A 22526-nucleotide genomic window follows, 5' to 3' on the forward strand; every position below is an offset into this window, starting at 1 on the left:
TGGTAGCAGCGATCCTTTCAAACTTGTGATTTTCAAAGCTGCACTGTTTTTAATGCATTCTTCCCAGTGGGGGCAGCAGAGCCTTCTCCCCTGTAGACAAACTAGCGAAATAATTACTTTGGTTACAATCTCCCACTTTTGCACTTTCAGGAGCTGGTGGCTGTGAGAACAAGTAAGATTCCAAGCAGGCGTGGTCCCTTTCTTTGTTGTAGACTGTTAGACACCATTGTGTGGTTTACCCATTGTTCACTTAGCTCTGTGTTTGTCACTGGCCCCTGCTGCTTGTGATAGTGAGGCTTACAGCACTCTGTCCTTGTGCGATCTCACTCCAAACACAGGACAGTCCATCTTTAGACAAAGGGATTTATTCCATAAATGCTCAAAAGTAAGATTTGTGATACTCAATAGCTGCCCCTTTATTCTCTAAAGATAACAGACCTCGAAACAGATAACTCATTAGAAAGAGGGAATAGTTGATTTTCCGTACAGAGTCATCCAAGGGCTCATGGTAGTCTGTGCTAACTAGAGATCATACTAATCATCAATATGCAGTGATCTGAAAGAGACACGTTAGTGATAGATTCCTTACCTTAGAATATCCCCACGCATCAGACTGGATCCGAAAAGTTTTCGTCAGCAGTACCCTTGCATGTCGGTATGGGTCGTCGTACTGCCTCCCACGGGATCGGGACCTCGATCGGCGCGGAACAGATTGTCGGACCTCCAAAAACTTGCAAGAACGCTTCCGCAAAGCTTTCGGCGCCATGGCCCGACAATCGGGGCAGGCCTCAGGGTCATGGGCGTGCCCCAAGCAAAAGAGACGCATGTCATGTGGGTCCGCTACCGACATGTTTCGGCGGCAGGCCCTACAGGACTTAAACCCGGGCATCCCTACTGCACCAGGAGTCAAGTACTCGACAAAACAAGTTGTCAAACCAAGTTAAAACGTTTTTAACTTTGGGTACCGCTCTCACTTGGATCTGCACTGCTGAGCAGAAAAAGAAAGATCGGACGTCAACGCGCGGGGTTGGTATTGCTTGGGTATGTATTCTAAGGTAAGGAATCTGTCACTGACGTGTCTCTTTCAGATGCACAAGTTACTTGTGTAACGATATATCTGCAAGAGACATTAGTTAGTGATAGATTCCTTACTGCCCTGCCCATCCTCCCCGTTCTGCGAACTGTTCTCTAGGGTTCAGGTCATCCCTTTCAGGGCCCTAGTTCTATTGCACCAGTAGTCGGTCTCTGGCATGGCTCTGCGCTTCTGGTGCGGAAAAGTTGTGAACAGAACTGACGTCAGCGCGCGTGGGCGCATCTAAGTAGCTCCGATGTTATCTTGACGGCTACGACGCCAGCGACGTACGTGGAGCCGTACGACGATGCCTACCGACGCGCAGTGGTACTGCTGACGAAAACCTTCCAGATCCTGTCTGACACCTGGGGATATTCTAAGGTAAGCAATCTATCACTAACTGATGTCACTTACAGATATATCGTTATACAATTAAGTAACTTGTGCTTCACAACCTCTTATAAGAAGGAAAAAAAGTCCAGAATAAGGCCTCTGAAAAGCATCAACCTTCCGGAGTCTTGTGGCTCAGTTGACCATTACATTCACTCCAGAAATGATCTCATGGCCACATGTTCAAATCTCGGTGGGTCCACTATGCATGTCATCGTCTTGAAGTTGGTTAACAATAAACACCTGTTACTCAGTGCCACAGTCCCCAAGGGGTGAAATTATGTATGTATTTGTTTGTATGTATTTGGTTTTTCTACACCTCAAACCCAGCCAAAAGGTAGCGTAGTACTGTATATGAGCATAAAGTCAACAAGGTATAGAAAAGTTAGCTGGATTGTGGATGGTAAATTTATTGTATGTTTCAATTAAAAAGCCATGCACTTGCTAGCTAATCCTGTTCAGCTGGGCCACTGACAATCTTCCACCTCAAAACGTTATTATTCTTTTTAGGTCTCGCCTAGGGAGCGTGCATGCATTGCTCTCGGAGATGACCTTTAGAAATCGGTCTGCTCTTATTAGGGTGGCATCCACCTTGCGAGAGCGAGCAATGCGCGCGCTCTTGTTTACATATCCCTGCTTGCGTCACTTTCATCACTTTCACTTTCTAGTCGGCTCGGGCGTTTGGAAGCAGCGGCACGCGCAGGGGTCTTTTTTTTCTTTCTTTCTAATGAGCTTTCATGCGCGCGCTTGTTCTGAGTTTCCGCTCCCTCTGCATTCCGTCAGTACAGCTGTGGGATGAAAGTGTCCCAGAGTGGCGTGCGCACTCCTCGCTGAATAAATATCAGTATTAAGGTGTGTGTTTGAAGGCGGATTGACAGAAGAAAGGTCCGTGGGCACCTCAGGGGTTATACTGTAATACGCTGTGATTTATTCTGCCATTATTTGCATGCCGCAATTCTAGATACTACAACCATGGCGGCCGCGTGTCTTGTTTACATGATGGCCTTAGGTTTGTGTGTCTTCAGCCGATACAGGTATAACATGACTGACACTCATAGAAATATGCCACATTTAGGATTCTTTCACCAGGCGTCGAGACTGCACAGCACTGGCCTCTACACTACATCTTGTCCCCTAACACAACACATCCCCTTGCCCTCAAGTAACACGCAACCGTCGGCCATCCCACGGTCACTGCACATCAACCCCCGAGCAGTCAGCAGTCCGCACACAAGACAGCAGCCCAAAGCCTCGCCAAATGTGTCACTCAGGAAAGAGAAATAACTGACCATTACTCTGCATCAGCTAACGACGCAGGAATCCCGCATTCTGAACGGTGCCCATTTGATTGATTAGCAATATATTCCAAGCTACACCAAGCATTCCAAGCCAAGGAATCCGTAAAAATAAATTGACTTGTAACAAAAAGAGACCGATGACAAATTACAATTGGAACCTGGTGTTGAAATTTGCCTTCAATAGTCCCACCTCAGCGATAAGCACGGTGGCAAACGTGCAACGATAAGACTATGTTCACGGAATGATTCCACTGTTTACAAGAAAATGCCGTTCCCCGTTGTGAGAGCGATGCTGATTGGCTCAGAGGGCAGGGCAGGTCTCTTTCAAAGGTTTTCTTAAGAAACGCAATGCTTCCTTCGGCGGCCCGGGTACCCTTTAGCATTACAAATTAAATATAGGGCATTCTAATATTTCTTGTGAACACGGTGAAACTTCGTTTTGTTAAAAGGTATTTCAGATTTACTTTCAATTAATTAAAATCTTAATATCTGCGCTCATTTTAAGGAAGTGGGCTTATAAAACTGCAAATCTGGCTGGCTTACGGTACTTAAAGGCACATCATAATTACAGTCGAATTCCAGTAAAAACATAAACCGTAGTGATCAGTGCCAAGTGTGCGTGAATATAATAGTAAATAGGTGGTTTAGCAATCTGTGTGTGTGTATATGTGTGTGATATATATATATATATATATATATATATATGTATGTGTGTGTGTGTATATATATATATTCACTGAAAAAACCATAGGTTTCAGGGGCGTTATAGTTAGCTGGACTTTTCACTCGTACAAAACCATTGAAATTCCCCTGTTATAGATAGTTCAGCTAACTATAACTCGCGCGACCGCAATGCACTGCTGATGACGTCACATATTACATCACTCATGACCTGGTCAGTGACATCACTGATGACATCACTGATGACATCATCCTTGTGATAGAGTGGCAGACCTCCTCTCCCCCTAATATAACCTTTGATACACACATTCAAAAATAGAAACTAAAATGTTCAAAACAATGGACATACCAATATCAGTTACAACAACCTATTCAGTAATTCTAAGATCCACATACACATCCACTCATTCACCAACAGTCCTATACAGTCACTCATACATGTACTCACTCATCATATGTACTCGTACACCTATACATCCTGTTACACAACGCCACTCATCCATAGTTACTCACACACATAGTCACTCATGCTAATAAAGAATCAAACATCCATTTACTTGCATATACAGTTCTACACGCACCACCACACTTACTTCTGCAGAAACTTACACATACTTAGTCTTTTAAACAATCACTTATAGAAACACATACTTATTCATACAGGAACTCTTTCAATCTCTCACTCTCACATATACTCACTTATATACATCAATAGTCACATATACTAGTTTAAAACATATGTAGTTACTCATAAAGACACGATTGAGACAGTCATTCACTCACTAACACACCCATGCACACACTCATCCACCCATACAGTCCTGCACACATGCTGTGTTCAACACATACAAACAGTGAGTCACTCATTCATGCACCTATGCACTACGTAATACCCCCCACCGAACCATACAGACACTCATACTGATACTCAAAAAAACAACTAATAACCTATATAGACACTCATGTAGCTACTCACCAACCCATGCAGCCACTTATACACAAAGTGAGAGACTGATAGATATTTACATATTTAAACATTACTCACTAATCCATGTATTCACTAAGATACACTTAAGCAGTCAGTTATACAATCAATTTTTCAAAAACAAATCATCCATTTAGACACTTATATACCCATTTATTCTTCCATCGACCTTGAGATATACATATATAAAACATATGTAATTTTCAGAAAAAACACATTCACTGGATGATGTCATCAGTGATGTCATTTGAGATGTCATCAGTGATGTCATGAGTGATGTCACTGACCATGTCATGAGTGATGTAATATGTGACGTCATCAGCAGTGCATTGCGGGCGCGCGAGTTATAGTTAGCTGAACTAACTATAACGGGGGAATTTCAATGGTTTTGTACGAGTGAAAAGTCCAGCTAACTATAACGCCCCTGAAACCTATGTTTTTTTCAGTGAATTTCAAAGGTTTTTTAAATGCTAATTTCTAACTAGCCTACAGATAGGACATGTGAAAAAAGAAGAAAAAACGCACAGAAAGAAAAAAAAGAAATGCAGAAAGAAGCAACAGAAGTCCTCAAAGATGAAGAAAAGTGCAGGAAGAAGGATAACGTGCAGAAAGAACAAACCGAAGAGCAGAAAGAAGCCTTGTTGCACAATCATCCTGTACCCTCAACTTTTTCAGACGGATACTGGTGTTAACTGAGTCTGACTAACCAGTCATAGAGCCAGTGCTATGTTAAAAGACACTCAGAATACAGTGAAAACACCTACATACACTAGGGAACACTATGGGTTGGGGTCCCCCTGTGATCAGCATGACCTCCTCTGTAAACCCCTAGTATATAATAGGGCACGGGATTAAAACTACCTCTTAAAATGCGCCACAGGGCTTGTTTGCACACGTTAACTCAGGCCCTGTCCCCTCCCTTCACCACTGTATAAACACACCATGTGGCCGTTTTTAGTTGGGAGATTAAGTTTATTTGAATCCTGAGGGTCCCTAGGGTCCAACTAGCCCACTAGGTACCTCCAGTAAGCGGCACAGAGCTGCATTGCAGAGAGGTGTAAAAAGTGGCACGGCCTGGACCACCTCTCTGCAACGTAGCTCAGTGGCGCTTACTGGAAGCACCTGGTGGGCTAGTTAGCCCCCAGGGGCCCTCAGGATTGAAGGGGAATTATTTCCCCAACTTAAAACGCGCCATAGGGCGTGTTTGCACACGTCACCTCAGGCCCCGTCCCCTCCCTTCCCCACTGTGTAAACACGCCCTGTGGCCGTTTTTTAAATTGGGAGATTAAGTCCCCTTGAATCCTGAGGATCCTTAGGGGCAAAATAGCCTACTAGGTACGTCCAGTAAGCGCCATTGCAGAGAGGTGTAAAAAGGGGCACGGCCTGCACCACCTCTCTGCAACGTAGCTCAGTGGCGCTTACTGGAAGCACCTGGTGGGCTAGTTAGCCCCCAGGGGCCCTCAGGTTTGAAGGGGAATTATTTCCCCAACTTAAAACGCGCCACAGGGCGTGTTTGCACACGTCACCTCAGGCCCCGTCCCCTCCCTTCACCACTGTGTAAACGCGCCCTGTGGCCGTTCTAAGTTGAGAGATTAAGTCCCCTTGAATCCTAAGGGTCCCTAGGGTCAAACTAGCCCGCTAGGTACCTCCAGTAAGCGCCACAGAGCTGCGTTGCATAGAGGTGTAAAAAGGGGCATGGCCTCAGAACACCTGTCTGCAACGCAGCTCCCTGGCGCATACTGGAGATACCTGTTGGGCTAGTTGGCCCTCAGGGACCCTCAGTATTGAAGGGGAATTAATTCCCCAATTTACAACTGGCCAGGGGGCGCGTTTGCAGAGTGCTGCAAGGAGGGGGCGTGGCCTCCGGCGCGATGCCGGTCTTTTATTTATTTAATTTTTTTAAGAAGAAGGGCTGTGTGGCCCCCCTTCTTTTTCTAATGTACTGGCCCTAGGACCCCATCCCCCAGGGCCTGCACCCTAATTTTTTTTGTTGAAAAAAATTTATTTGGCCCTCCCAAGGTCTTAATCGGCCCCGGGGACCCCAACCCCCGGGTCATGGCCTTTTTTTTTTTTTTTTTTATTCTTTAGGAGGGGGCTGCATTGCCCCCCTCCACCGGCCACTTATGGCCCCGGGGACCTCATCCCTCGGGGCCGGCCTTTGTTTTTTATTATTTAAAATAAAATATATATTTATAGAAACACCTAGGACATGCTGGACAAACCGTATGTACCTATCACCATGACGATTTGCGTGATATTCATTAAAAGGCGACTATGCATAGAATGAATCCACATGGAATGTATTTACACCGCTAGTGAAGCTCTGACGTGTCTGACGCCCTACCGTGCCTAATCCCGGCGCCCTCGCCAGACACCCTTGTCGTTTATTTATACAAACATGGGTAGCTATTGACGGGCACATTTAATATACACGTACACCAAGCCATTCAAAGGGGATTCGACAAAAATTCGACCAAACTATGCAAGAAACCCCCCTCACGGTTAATAAAACACACCCACCGCCGGGTGTGTAATACTTTTTATTTTACTCTCTGGAAAGGAGACGAACCTCACTTGAGTCATAGCGTGCTCCTGGCTGAGCCCAATGCTGTGTGACACCCACCAGTGCCCGCCGAGTGCCTCACACCTCTGTGTTGTATTCCACCAGTGCCCGCCGAGTGCCTCACACCTCTGTGTTGTATTCCACCAGCTAGTGCGTATGCTATGACACTCTCTAGCCCATTTGCACTGTAGCACCACCCCGTGAGTATGTCATGCCACACTTGCCTTCGCACGGGTTATATTGCCCCATCTAACGTGCCTTCCTCGATGCCTATGTTATAACGAACAGCGCTATGCCATACATATTACAATCTGGGATCCATATCTTTGTCACAGTGCATATGAAACGTTACACTCCCCAGCACATATTTTATATTACAACTTTAGAGACTAGTTAGGTTACACAACACTGCCCTGTGCATATTACACTCCAAGGCGCATATCGCATAGCACGCACTAGTGCCTGTGCTATCTTGCGCTCTCCAATGAATCTGTCATTGCGCACAGTGTATTGCATATTATATTTCACGCCCCGGTTCATCTTATATCACACTTTTTGGTGCATAGTTTATACCATATACTATATCTAGTTTTCATTTTCAATCGTGCTCTCAGGACTATGTTCTATATAACACTGCGTCCACCTACCCTTTTCACGGGCATTACATTTTGCGATGGGGGGTGGAGGGTCAGGGGGTGTTTCTGCCAAGTGAGCCCGGAGTCACAGTCACAAACGTCCTCTTCTTCCTGACTAAAAGTGAGATTATGCTGCATACTTGTTCATATTTTAAGTAGTTCGCACAGACACACATTTTAAAAACAATAAAGTTCCTAATGCCCACCTTCTCTGAACAGTTAGCTTGCTGCCCCATCCACCTCCTCCCTATCCTCTGTTGTCTGAATCCATGGACTAGCCTCCTCCCTCCTGCCATGCATGGTCTGATGTGCTGCCACTGCCCTCCATTTAGCATGATGTACCAGTCCACTCCTCCTGCCCTCCATTGCCCAATTCTATGGCCCATCATTTACCTCCTGCTTAGCCTCTGTGCTTAGCTTGCTGCCCATATTCTCCTTCCCTCTGCCCTCCAATGTCCTTGTGCATGCCCCTGCTCCATCCTTTTTGCCCACCATGTTCCATGGACCTGCCACTGCTATCTACTCTGAGTGTTCTGTTGAGCTGCCACTCCCCTCTTGACAATGCTAGGCAGGTGGATGACTGTAACCTGTCCCTGCCACCACCACCCTGCCTGTCCACATGCCATGCCCCTATCCCCTTCCTCCTGCCCCGCGCGGTTTGCTGTGAGGCCCCTTCCCCTGAACTCTCTTGTCTGTGCCCAGGTCCTGACCCTCCCTTCTATCCTCCATGGTCCTGTGTACATGCCCCTGCACCCTCCTTCTTGCCGATCATAGCCATTGTGCTGCCACTAACCCTCCCGCTTGTCATGCATGGTCTTCTGTGCTGCCATGGCCCCTCCCACCTTCCCTGTGTGGTCAGCTAGCTGCCCGACCCCCTCCCACCTTCCCTCCATGGTCTGTGTGTATGCCATCATAGTCTCACTGTTGCTCTCCATGGTGTGTCTTGTTTCTAGTGCCCATCCTGCCTGACCTCCATGGTCATCTTGCTGCTCCTGCCCTGCCCCCTTGCCCCCAGCCCTCTGTTTCCATGTGCAGACCCCTCCTGGCTTGTCTGTTCCATTGTAATGCCCCTGATCCGTCCCTCCTGGTCTGTAATGCTGCAGCGTTCTCTCCTGTCTGTCCATTATGGTCAGCTAGCTACCATTGCCTCCTTCCCCTCTGTTCTCTGTTGTCCATGTGCATGGTCCTGTCCCCTCCCTTGTGCTTTCTATGGATTGTTGTGCTGCACTCCCGTCCCGCATGCCCTGTGTGGTGTATTGTACTGCTGCAAACCCTGATGCCTGCCCTGTAGGGTCAGTTTGGTGCACCTCTCCATGTCCCTCCTGTCCACTGTTATCCGAGTCCATGTCCCTACCCCAATTCCTCCTGCACCATGATCCAATGTACCATACTTGCGAACATTTTGATCTTGGTAAGAGGAAGATTTTGAAAAAAAACTGGGGTATTGATTTTCCCCTTTGAGTTAAATTGAAAAAGAGGAGATTGTAGACAGGAGACAGATCAAATAAAGCCCATTTGAGCTTAAAAACCTTGGACGTTTCCTGACTGAAACGGGTCTGTTGGCATGTATGGTTGAACTACCACTGCCTCTTCCTTCTGCCCACAATGGTCTATTATATTGCCACAGCCTCTCTTGCCTGTCCTCTATTGTTGGTCTGTTGCCCCTGCCCCCCTTTCCACTGCCCTCCATAGTCTGTTGTGCTGCCACTGCCCTTCCTGCCTGCCCAGTATGGTCAAATTGTTGCCTCTGCACTCTCCTACCTGCCTTCAATTTTCAGAGTTTGTGCCCCTGGCCTCTGCCTCTCAGCAGTATCCCAATGAACAACTAGATTGCTAACATTCTATATTTATTACAAAAGTGTGGAACGCCTGACGTCATCTTCTTTTTTTTTTTTTTTTTTTTTTTTTTTTTTTTTTTTTTTTTTTTTAATAAAACCTTTATTTAGCACTGTGTACAAGACAAATACGGGCCTACAACCATCCGGCCGGCCACGACACTTCTGATGCTTGATAGCAAAGTATACGTCCACTCGGTGGCACGGCAGCACATAAAAGCATACGACCTACGTTGCAAAATCCACGTGCACTGAGTGGCAGGAGACAGTAAGGTTAATTTTAAAAATTTTTAAATTTAAGGAGATACAGAACTAGAACGGATCAGTGCACAGAACAGACGAACATACGATAAAAGGGTAACATCCAACAGGAGAGTCAACTAACAGTGAACATATCTAAAATGGGGGCACGAAACTATAATACCAGGATATAGATACGCAGCGAAATGTGCCTCCCAGCCGCTACCCTCCTAACACCATTCCCCCCACTGACCCTAGAAAAAGACGTAGGAAAAGGACGGAAGAAAGAAAAAGAAGGCCCATAGTAACAAAAAACGTGTCGAAGAAGACCCCCCACCCTACACGCATGCCGAGGCTATGGCCTACCCCCCCCCTAGCTACGTGTCTGTCGCCCCATAGGAACCCGAAATATAGAATTAAGGAAAGAAGAAAGGAAAAAAGACCATAAAGCGGGGAGGAGCCCACCCCACTGCCGAACTCCCGGACTCCCGCGCCGCCCATATTTCCTGCGCCATGTACAGCACAGTATCAAAAGACCCACTTAAACCCGGTGGTCCCGATTCAATAACACCCAGCACTTCAGCACTTCACAAGTCCTCCCCCCGGCAGAAGAAGGAAACAGGAGGCGAAATCACAGCGACATGTAACAACAACTGGTCATTAAGGACTACTCATCCAAAATTACAAAACGTGTATCAGTCCAGGGCCCCGTATGCCGATCCAACCAAAGCGACAACCGGCATGCCATCACCCCTGTCCGGACCGGCAGATATGATTCAGGCCCGTCCATTGCTGCGAGTCACCTTCAGCCAGGACAAAGAGACAAGATGGCCGCTCTCGAGGAAAGGGGACAATGAAGACGTATCGTACCGCAGGGTCCCAAACGCAGCAGTAACATGCCACAGAGGCTCGAGCGATAGGTGCATTCAGGGTAACATCTGGCAAGGGAAGTGAAAGGCGAGGTCTCAGCAGGTAGTTCGTAGGCAGAGTCACAACGTTCAAAGTGAAGGGTGTCCCTGCAACTGTAGCCGTGTCGATGGGTTGACGCGTTACATTGTAGCCAGGAGGACTCCGCGCCACCGTCCCCTCACTCTGCGACATTGTTTCACCTCCAGGAGAAAACAGGGGCGGCGGGGGATCCTCCAGCCGGGGACGTCCCGTTGCAAACAGTGCCTCATCGATTCTCCGGGTCAGCGCCCGGCAAGTACTCTGCATTGCCACTTTTAACGCCACGAGGGCGGCCAATACATCCCCACAGGTCGGGTCCCTCTGTACCAAGCATCGGTCCGCACTATCCCGCTGTTCCTCCGATGCGGCAATCAGCTCCGGGGCACATGGGCGCACAGACACTGCGAGTCCAGGGTCAGCCAGCGTCTCAGCAAGAAGAGCAGACGCCATTGTCATCTCCACTGCGGGCAATTAGTGACGGGACAAAAATGACTATGATCCGAGGATGTAGACACCGGAAAAGCGTCGTGCTCCACTCGGGAACTGCACCGGGCGAGAGCGCCCCACGGCCACCACGGCCCCACGGCCACCGCGAGAACCGGCCGCGAGAACCGGCCGCTCGCCGCAGGAAGACACTACAAAATGGAGTCCGCTCGCTTGTCTTCAGGGTGGCGGAGGAGAGCTAGTATTAGGGGGCTCCGACGTCGTCCACACCACTGCCGGCGCTCGGGGGAGTCCGACCCGGACGTAAGGGTCTGACTCCAGTCGCACGGCCAGCGTTTCCTCCCCCGCAATCACCCGCAGTACTCCAGCTCAGCACCCCGTCCACATCCCTCGGCGTCCAGCGGCGGCCATCTACGCAGGGACCCGTGGGAGCGCCGGAGGTCGTAGTAGACACCGAGTCAGCTACCAAACCCGCCGACAAAGGTGTCAGGAGAACGCCAGTCACTTCAGTGCCGGTAATCCGCGGCGGTTGGGCGGCGCAGGTCAGGAGAATTAATCAGGATTAACAAAAGAAGCCAGACGGTCCACGGAGCCGGGAGCTCAGGCGTCCGTCCCGTCGGCCATCTTGGCTCCTCCCTCTGCCTGACGTCATCTTGATGTAATCAATACTGTAATACCTAGAGCATTTTCTTTAGAAATTACATATATGAGAGGGTCTTATTTGCATCAAAATTATGGTTAGTGCTCTAAAAAGCTAAAATGAGGACATATTTTCTGAGTTTTCAAATAGCGACAAAGAACTTTTAAATTATTTGTAATCTTTGTTTTTTTATCCAGTTGACCACTTGATTACATGTTGCATTTAGGGGAGAGGATGTGGTATTACTTACTTCCAGAGCTGCAGACTTTGCAACTGGGGAACCAGGTTGGAGTTTCTGCTTCAGCTCAACATTCTGTGATTCTGGTCAAATCACTTAATCTCCCCATGTCTACAACCAAAATGAATTTCATCTTGTGTGATGTAACCAATGCTCATGTAAAGCACTCCAATACCTGACAAGTCTGCACTATATAAAACTGCAAATACACAAAAAATAAGTGTTTTGCACACTTCTGTCATTGGGCTACATGTGGGCTACATCTGGGTGATATTTGGGCTACATTTGGGCTCTTTTGTCTCTGGTGGCCATCTTGGGAGATTTGTTTGTTATGAAGTTTCCTAATTTCCTCATTTACTGCATTCTCCTCAGTAGGAAATACTTTCAGTTTTTTACTTTGGTTCCATCTAGAAGACATTCAGATGTGTCACCCATTTGCCACAAATTCTGAATGTTGGCACTCTAGTTGCTCATTTAATCACTGTAGTAAAGCTACTGCTCACCAGGGAAGTCTGCTGGCGGTATTCAAAGTGCATGTTTCAGTCTGCATGTCAAAATTGTTTTATGGAATAGAAGAGGATTTGAGAAGTCAAAATGTGCCCTAATTTTTCTTTCTGCAGCACTAATCATAATTTCTATGGCAAAATGAACCCCCTCATTTTGTTCCTTAGTAAATTAAATGTTTCAAGTGTTACCACTTTATTCCAATCAAGATGGCTTCAGGTGTGCCATACTTTCGTCATACGTAAGACTGTTAGCGCACTAGTTGTTCGTTAGACCACTCTGGGACATTTTGTCATTGGGCTATATTTGGGCTACATCTGGGTGATATTTGTGCTACATTTGGGCTCTTTTGTCTCTGGTGGCCATTTTAGGAGACTTATTTGTTATGAAGTTTCCTAATTTCCTCATTTACTACAGTCTCCTCAGTAGGAAATACCTTCAGTTTTTTACTTTGATTCCATCAAGAAGGCATTCAGATGTGTCACACATTTGCCATAAATTCCGAATGTTAGCACTCTAGTTGCTCATTAGATCACTGTAGTAAAGCTACTGCTCACCAGGGATGTCTGCTGCTGGTATTGAAAGTGCATGTTTCAGTCTGCATGTCAGAATTTTTTAATGAAATAGAAGAGGATTTGAGAAGTCACTCAAAATGTGCCCTAATTTCTTTCTGCAGCACTAATCATACTTTCTATGGCAAAATGAACCCCCTCATTTTGTTCCTTTTTAAATTAAATGTTTTAAGAGTTACCACTTTATTCCAATCAAGATGGCTTCAGGTGTGCAATACGTTTGTTATAAGTAGGACTGTTAGCGCTCTAGTTGTTCTTTAGAACACTCTGGGAAGCTGCAGTAGAACACAAAGGAATCAACTGACAGTCTCTGCCCTTGTGGGTTGTACATCTTTTACTGAGAATGTCAGACTTCATTCTCACATGACTGAGAAAGATAATGTGAATTTACAGAAAATATGCTCTCAGGTTAGCTTATAGATCACCTTCCAAACCTCTGTGGGGAAAAGCATGAGAAAATAGTTTTCTCTCAAACATGATTCGTGATATCACAGCAGAAGGATTTTTCACATGGTAAAAGCACCTTAGAATACACCACAATTCCTAAAATGAGTATGGTACCATCAACAAATGATTTATAATGTAACTAAAGTCTTAAAACCTTCTATTAACTGCAATGCTTTTTAATGAGGTGCTATCATGTATATTGGTCCCAAGATGGCTGCCAACACTTCTTGGATGAAGTACTGACAGCCAATCAGATCTCACGATGAGATATGTGATTAGGCTCCGCCCAGATATATCTATCTTTTTAACTCTAATTTTCTCAGGAACTACTGAACAGATTTACACCATTTAAGCAAAAGGCATGAGTCTGAGCGGAGAACTACCTCTTTGCCAAATTTGGTGTAATTCCGTTCAGCAGTTCGGGCTGTAGCTGCGTCAACAGGTCCTATGGGAAAATGCATGGGGAAAACGTGTTTTGGGACCTCCTTTTTTCTCGGCCCCCGCTTGACGAATCGCCGTGAAATTTTCAGGATAAGAGCAGACCGGAGCTGGCCAAAAGTTTGGAAAATTTCGCGAAGATTCGTCAATCGACGCCAACGTTATTCCAAATAGAATGTTGCGGATTTCCTATGGAAAATAGGTCTTAACTATAACTACCTACTGGCGACTGCCAGTAGATAATATATATATATATATATATATATATATATATATATATATACATACATATTTAGGGTGTACTGTGGCGAGAAATTTTTTGGGAAAGACGGCCTTCGCAGTCAAGACGTTCTGATGTGCTGGTAGAATAACTAAGTTGAAGTGCCACCACTAACAGTAATGTAGTCTAGGTGTCTTATGGAAGCCTTATAATTTGTATTTTTTATTTTGGGGGATGGAGAGAAGCAAGTGCGTTTAGGGTAGAGTGCCCTGTATAGGATGGTGCTGAGCGCGAGTTATCAGTTTATTTGGTGACAGCGTGGAGTGTAATGTAGAAACACTGTTAGTGTGATCCTGCTTCTATTCTCTTGTCTGTCCACTCCCGATGCTACACTGACGACTAACGACACAGGAAGAAAGGGGCACTGCAGAGCTGCTGGCTGGCCTCTGATTAACAGGCAGTGCACCTTGTGTATACAGAGAGCTTGCCAGGAGCTCCTTCAATATCCCCGAGCTCTGGGTCTACCTGCTCCCTGACTCTCAGCGAACCTTGCATGAGGTAGGCACCGCCACAGTGCCATCGGGACCCCTCAATACTGAGCTTGCATCTTCCTGACTGTGAGCTGGACACAATGCCTCACTAACAGTGCAATGAACGAGACCAATCCCTCTAGCGCTCACGAGCCAGTTGATTCCCGAGGCTCTCTGTACAAATTCATCAATTCTCTCTGGTGCATGCTAGTACCAAACAAGTACATGGGAAGCATGCAGTATGTATTTGCCTCTTTGTTTCACACCAACCACCCTTCATTGTTAACCCGTAGTGCTTGGAATCGCTTGCGTTTTGGCGCTATGTGATTCCTACAAATGGCCCCTGTCAGGTTTGTCTTGCATCGCTTTGTTGCATATTCTTTGTTCTTTTCTTGGGATCCTGTGTTTATGCAATAAATCACCTCTGTTCTTTAATTGTTACACTTTCTTTTCTCATCACCATATATTATTACATTGTCTCCCTCTTGTTTAACCTGTCTCTTTGTATCTCCTCCTGTTTAAGATTTTTTATTGAGAATCTTTCAGAGAAATGAACATAAAATATCACAGTATAAACAAATCATCAATTTGCCGTTTTCTCCTGCATACCCCTTCTCTCTTTCAAAGTCATCCCTTGTTTTTTCTTTTGCCTTTTAGTTTACATTTAACTTCTATCTGACACTGGTCTGTGTCTGTGGTGACGGGCATTCTAAACGAGTTGCTTCATACTACTTACATGGCTGGGGGGTGTATGGAGGTGTAAGACAATGGTGGAAAGAGCCTCGGAACACACTGGGTTCTGTCAATCTTGCAGCAAGCACTCTGGGCTCCATTTTCTCCTTCAGTCTGTAGTAGTGCAGCCCCGAGAGCTGAAGTCAGGCTCTCTAGGGACCTCTAGTAATGACATGTGGTAGTGCAACGTAGTGCGCCCAGAGCTGTATATTCCTATCCAGAAACCTCTTGTGACTACCTGTGTTATTGCACCATAGCTCAACCTGCACTGACACTGCCTGATAATGTGCTGCATGGCTATACACTTATAAGGTCCCAAGGTGAGACTTCTAGGCTATGCCAATGCTTGTTTTATTTGGTAAAACAGCACCACCTGTGCCTATAACAGAAGCTGATCTGAAAGAAAGCAAAGTGGTGATTACTTCTTTGGACAAAGCTTCCACTTAATTACTAGAGGAGTAAGAGTGAGGGAGCCTGCACATTCCCATCCTTTGTACACTACCTCCTCTGCAGCTCCAAATTCTGACTAACCTCGTCTGCCTTCATCAAAATCTATCCCAGTGCCACTGTAAATATTACCCAGTACCCTCACTATTTCCGTGGATTAGTGTGATTAACCAACAAGAATTAGATGACGCTACTAATGCTATCAACGAGAGCTTAGTTTGGTTGAGACCCTCCCGTAGGTAGGGAGTACACAACCACATCTGAACCTGATAGAAAGCAAAGGCACAATAAAAAATCTCAGTTGAATTGGCCATAGAAGAACTTGGATAAAAGTGTAGACTGGGCCTTACTTAGTGCCCGTATGTCACTCAGGTTAGCGATGTTGCAAATGTTTGACTTCCAGGAAGTTAAGCAGAGAAAAATTCAACAGTCTTATGATGCATCATCCAAAAATGATGGAAGAACTTTCTGCTTGAATAAAAGCTCAGGAATTCAGCCGCCTGGCATCACAGCTTTTCTTGGAACGTAACCTTAGGGCAGTTTCACAGATTCAAAAGCCAAAGAAGCTTAGTCAGACTTGTAAGTTTAGAAAACACACCAGGGAGGAATAATGTTTCTGAAAATTAAAGAATAGTCTGAGGTAGACCAGGATGTAGAGGGGTTTTATTAGTCTCCTTTAAGAAATGTTACATAAAAGATCTCCTTTTATTCCTCTTGATGTTGAAATATAGCACTCAGATAGTGATTCTTTCAGACTCAATCCCCAGCACCAAAGACCTGGGAAGATCTTGGTTGTTGTTGACTTCTTTACTTACTCTGTTATACAGAAGATGCTAACAGTTACTTAAATTGAAAATAGTCTAGGTCAGCGGCTATGGCTACTTCATGTCTTTGGATCTATGCAGGGTAAAGGAGAATATGCAGTGGGATTTGAAGCAAAGGCTGGAGGTTTTTAGGTAACTCCGAACAACTGTCCAGATTCCCAACTTTTTTCTTTTTCATTGTGTACTAGAACATGATGCACATCATACACAATACAGAAGACATACAAGAGCTTTTGGTTAGGTTTGAGCAGAGGAGAACTCAATATGGTGCTCGGGGAGTGGGGGGTATAGCATTGTGCAGGCATTTTGGAGATGCCGTTATTGTTACAAAATGGGAAAAGCTGCTCAATAGATTTGACTTGAGTGGTAGTTGCTGGTGGATGTCTCACAGCGTGCATTTAGAACTTAAGATGGGGAGCAATATTCTCTTTAAGTTAATTCTCTGGTATTATCTTTGCTAGAGATGATGGGCCTAGCCTGGCAATCATGGCTCCTAAGCTTTCATCTCTTCCCTCCTATCTTTTTTTTCTAAATTGTTACTCTTTCGGAAATTTCCTAATGCATGTCTGTATTCGTGCTTGCGCGATTTTGACCAAACCTAACTGGCAACGCAGCTGTCTGGTTAAGAAAGACATATTGTGTGATTACCAGCAATACAGAGGGGCTGGCAGCCCACCATGGCTTATCACTGGTTGGCTTTACTGTCACTCATCTGCCTTCTTCTTATTCAATGGCTTGTCTTGTCCATCATGTGTCTGTCCCTCCTGTGAAGCCATACCAATTTACTTGTATTCTTCAACAGCTCACTTTAAGGGAGCTGCTTTTTTTTATTATGTCCGAAGCAATCCACAAGAGTGGATTTATTTTCCAGCTGTCCCTCTAGTGTGCTTCTTCCCACCCCCCACTCCGTATTGCTGTCTCTTGTCTGTGTGCTTCTCTCCCATCGCTTTCGATGATGCATGCACCCTTGTGTGCTTCTTCCCTCTGTATTGCTTTCTTGCCCGTGTGCTTCACCCAGGTCCATGTAACTCTCTCTCTGGGTCACCAGTTAGCTTCCTTCCCACACTCCACTTTGCTCTCTCTCCTGTTTGTTTTTCTACGCCCGCACGCATGCCCTTTGTGTTTCTTCCCCCACCCACTTTAAAACGGACAAATTCTTTTGTACACGTGTGGTGTACACTTACAATATGGCCGCGTCATGTGCTTTTTAAAAAATAATTTAACAAAATTCTTCAACCATGCTGCACCTCATCGAGGATGCTCTACAATATCATTGAACTTCATTGGCAAAGCCAATAGGTCCCAAGGGGAAACTAATTGGCGTAGCCAATGCTTGTTTTTTAACTGTTTTTCGGCTGGATATTGGCTCCAAATCAGACCCTCAGTTTGGTCAAGGCATGTTGAGTAATATTTTCTGCTTGACCCATATAGCACCTTCTTTTCTGCCTCCTGCAAGTTTAAATCTTTATGTCACTTTGGAAGGAGTGGAGTCTGGATTTAGGAGTAAGTGCAAGTTACTGGGCACAATGTTTCTAGTACTAGTTCTGCACTCATGTCACTGGGGACCCACACATCCTTGCCTTTCTATTACCTCATCATAGGTGCAGAAAAAAACAAATGAAGTCTGGGGAAGCATGCAGCACTGCTGGCTCTGGCAAAGTTAATCCTGTGCATAAGTGTAGCTACTCATTAGGTAAGACGAGCCATCCTAACAGTATGGTATGTGATGGTTGTAAGACTAAGACTACAAGAGTCTCTGCTGTGAGCTAGCTGTACTAATTGATGTGTTCCAACCTGAGGTACGTATCCTGATAAAACGCATCTCTAAACATGAAATGCAGGACACGGGATGAGAAAACAGACCCACTGTTACTCTCCCGCTTCATTTTGTCACATTTTCACATACTCTCACACTGTACTTTCTCCTCTCTGGATTTCTAATTGGGGTGTATAATTTTGGGCATGATCATATTCGTCTGGTTGTGCAAAATTAAAATGCAGGAAAATATAACTATGTGGTTTCTCTTTGGTAGATCTTAACTATAAACGAGGATGGGTCACTTGGTATGAAAATCCCCAAGTGTCATATCTGTGAGCACTGCAACGCTGCCTTTAGAACCAACTACCATTTGCAACGACACGTCTTCATTCACACAGGTACTGCTGACGTGTACAACTGTGCATTGCTCTGTAAGGCATGCTATTTATTGAATAACTTGTTTATATGTGTATGTATTGCGTTGCTAAGACGGTAGGCAACTTGGCATCTAAGCTTGATCAAAATTGGCACCAAACTGTCAAAGAACACAAACAACAAAGCCAGCTACAGCACGCAAATGTATGTTTTAATGTCAGAATTCTTAAATTATTAGCTAGGCTTGTCCTCTGTTAAAATCAATACGTATTGTCCAGCACTTTAAAACCTGGTTGGGTGGTGTTTGAGCTAACACATACTTCTAGGTTATATTCCCCTTAATCTAAGGGTTAATTTGAAAAGAAGATCTCTGCAAACCAGCTGGCTATAAATAGACAGTGTCTGTGTTCTTGTAAGTAAAATGTGAACAAACTAACTCCTGTGGAGATGTAGAAATTACACATTACTCTATGAAATTGTGGATGTCATTTGTCCTATTCATGATCTAGAAAGTAAGTAAATTCCCGATTAGTTTCACTTGATAATTGCTATGGAAAAGATGAGGTAATACTCTAGTCCAAGGTTTGAAGAAATACATGGTTCGACGTTGGTAGATGCATTTCAACACTTATTTGTGTGTTTACAAAGTGATGGACTTCGAACCTAACAATTAAGCTTTTAGCTTAAAATACAACTTTACATTCTTTGTCGAAGCTAAAAAATATAACCACCTTTTATCAGCAACTAAAAATAAAAACTGCTTTGCAAAAAATCAAAGGTAGTATATGTTGGTCCTTTCATATGGAGATCTTCTCTCCTTCACCCCCATTTTTCAAGTTACTCTTTTTTTTTAACCCACCTCCTTATCTCTCCAATGTATAGCATAAGACCTCTGCCCCAAAGGGCATCAAGCTTACCCTGTGACTTTTATTGTGAACTGGGCTCAAACTAAGTGTTTTAGCCAGACAAACGTGGGCGTAATGAGGTAACCAAAATATTGATAGCCCGCCACTTCCTTGTTCAGATTTTTCAATAACAGATAAATATTATGGTTTTTGCTGGGCGCATTGGGATAAATGGTATGGTGTTTGGTGTTCGCATTGGTAAATCAAATCCAGTTGACCTTTTTAGTGCTTATGGCATGTTGGTGAAGAACAGTTTTTGAATGAGAACCTGTGTGTTTCTGTAGTATTAAACTTGTCTTGGCCTTGTTTTTAATCCTTCACATGCAACTTTCAGTGCACTTAACTGATCTCTGAGCTCGCTTATCCTAAATTGCCAATTGCACTTTCCATTCTCTGATGTGTGTGTCTGTGTACTGTTATAAGCACTCAATGGTGCGTATCCATATTTTTCAGTTGTTTTTGTTCCCATTCATTTTGAAAAATACTTGTCCAGACACCAGCATGCCTTCAAAATTCATTTATAATCATTGATCTGCGCCCTGAAGGGTAGAGCAGATCCTGAGAACTGTAGCCTGGGGCCCTACTACTTGCTCTGTCATTCAGACCTTGTTACCCACAGGTGAAGTTTGAAGTTTTGCTCCCTGAAAAGTGGCTTTATCTAGTCTGAAATGCACTGGGAAGACCACAAAAAGAGGTGCGTAATTGTATAATTTGCTCTTGTGTGGTGTCAGGCATACGGCTGTTACTCTGTCCACCTAGTTCCCCTTACAATAGTGCATGTTCCCTTGATGGTGACCTTCAGGCCCTCCAAGTTCATAGCCAGGAAGGCGTCCCTGTTTTTATGCAGCTCTAAAAATCCCTGTATTTAGCATGCTACTTCATGTCTTTGTGTTGGTTCTTAAGTGCTCCTTCAAGAGCCACTTATTTGCCCTCCTTTCAGGTTGAGATTCCTTCCATATCAGCAATATGTGGACGTTGTCTGACAGATACGCCTACAATCTATTGTACTTCTTCTAGCATCTGTTCGCTAACACAGACATGATTGATCCATGTATATGAGCTGTGCACTTAAGAGAACTGAGAATAGTCCCTCTCAGTCATTAAAATGTCTCCACACATCTGTTCGCCGCAGGTCCTTAATTAGTGATTTGATTTCTTACTTGTCGATCTTGCAGCAGAGCCCTGTGGGCTAAATCTGTCATGCCGAGTTTCAGACTATATTAAAGTTGCCTTCCGCAATGATTTTCCCCTTGAGTAGGTGACTTGGAGATCTTATGGTGTGCGATTTCGGGCCACTGGGAGGAGGATCTGGGACAACCTCTCACCACCAAAGAATGGGCATGCAGTCATGAGCAGATTAAGAGGGTCTCCCAATCATCGCCATAAACTATTGCATTTTAAATTCGTTCACAGAGGCTACATTACGTCTGTTGAAATGGCTAGATATGACCCCACCAAAACTTCTCAATGTTCTAAATACCTGATGTCGACTTTGCCCATTTGACTTGGACATGCCCAATCACATCCACGTTCAGGACCTTGGTGTTCCAGGAGCTGTTGTCCAGGACCTCCACATTTCTCAAGCCTTCTCCAAAGCTGGCCCTACCGGGTGTCGTCTCGGATATCCCCCCTGCTATCATAGGTTCATAGTGATCGCACTGCTGTTAGCCAAAAGGGAAATTGCAATACATTGGTGGGCTCGGCATCGTCCCACGAAGTAGGAATGGTTTCGCAGCATGGCGTACTGTGACATGCAAACAGAGATTTATTCGGTGCTTCAGCTTCCCACTTCCTGTCTCAAGGATATTTGGCATACTCACTGCACGTACCTGCTTACTTTACAGCAGGGCTCCACTGCCTCCTCTCCACCGGCTGCAACACTGCAAGGCGTGGCCCCCACCCCCCTACCTAGGTTACATCTTAGCAAAATCATATGTGCAAATCCGCAAATCCACAAGCATGCCCTTCGTAACACTTCCCTGTATAGAGCGCCGGACTTCACTCTGCTAAGCCACAGCTCATCTGTCTTGTCCACAATCACTGGTGCCTGGAGTAGCTCCGCGACCCCACTCTCTCCCTGATCTCCTCGTTGATGTGTTGAATATTTTGATTTTGCTCTGCTCTCATTGCCGATCCTTTCTTTTATGGTTAACAGGATTGTGGCTAACCAAGGCCCTTTTTAGGTCTCGCCTGACCCAGCGCATGCACTGGTCTGGCGAGACTTATTGAGAGGGCTCCAAAAAGTGCTACCAGGCCAGCCTAGAGCTACAGTGCATGTGCGCGGGCGCACGCGCCACGCTTTACCGAGATTACTTTCACGGCCGCAAGGCCGCTTGGCATAGCCAATAGGTCTCGCTTTTGGGACCTTTTAAGTATTTAGTTATGCAACTGTTGCATGTCTAAACACTTATAAGGTCCCAAAGGCGAGACCTATTGGCTATGCCAATGCTTGTTATGCTTTTGTGTCTAAACATGCCTGAATATTCAAACGTTGCAATTGTTCTTTGGCTCACAGCTTGACTTGTATCCTTGTTTTGCAGGCACTTTGATATATCTTAAGTTCTATATGTCTGGTCTTTTTTTTTTTCTATTATAAACAATAAAATCAATTTAAAAAGAATAAATAAAGATCAAAGACCCATAATGGGGGTAAGTAAATTGAGCTGGATATGTTTGGTATTCATGTAATTGAGTTGATCCAGGATATACCTTCCCCACAAGTCCTTTTTTTGTAGGATTGGCTTCAGTAGAGTCGTCTGTTGAAGTAAAATGTAAATTTCTGTTGTACTAGTTGAGTGTTAGGT

General features: G+C 45.0%; 1 protein-coding gene across 1 annotated transcript in view; it reads left to right on the plus strand.

Moving 5' to 3' along the window:
* ZNF148 (zinc finger protein 148) overlaps positions 1-22526 on the plus strand; it is a 223089-nt gene that overhangs the window by 87596 nt on the left and 112967 nt on the right. The window contains exon 4 of the mRNA XM_085647508.1: positions 18717-18840. Within this exon, the coding sequence (XP_085503634.1) occupies positions 18717-18840 (124 nt within the window). The remainder of the gene's footprint in view (positions 1-18716; positions 18841-22526) is intronic.

Source organism: Triturus cristatus, chromosome 3_2 (assembly GCF_964204655.1).
Source record: "Triturus cristatus chromosome 3_2, aTriCri1.1, whole genome shotgun sequence".
Lineage (NCBI taxonomy): Eukaryota > Metazoa > Chordata > Amphibia > Caudata > Salamandridae > Triturus > Triturus cristatus.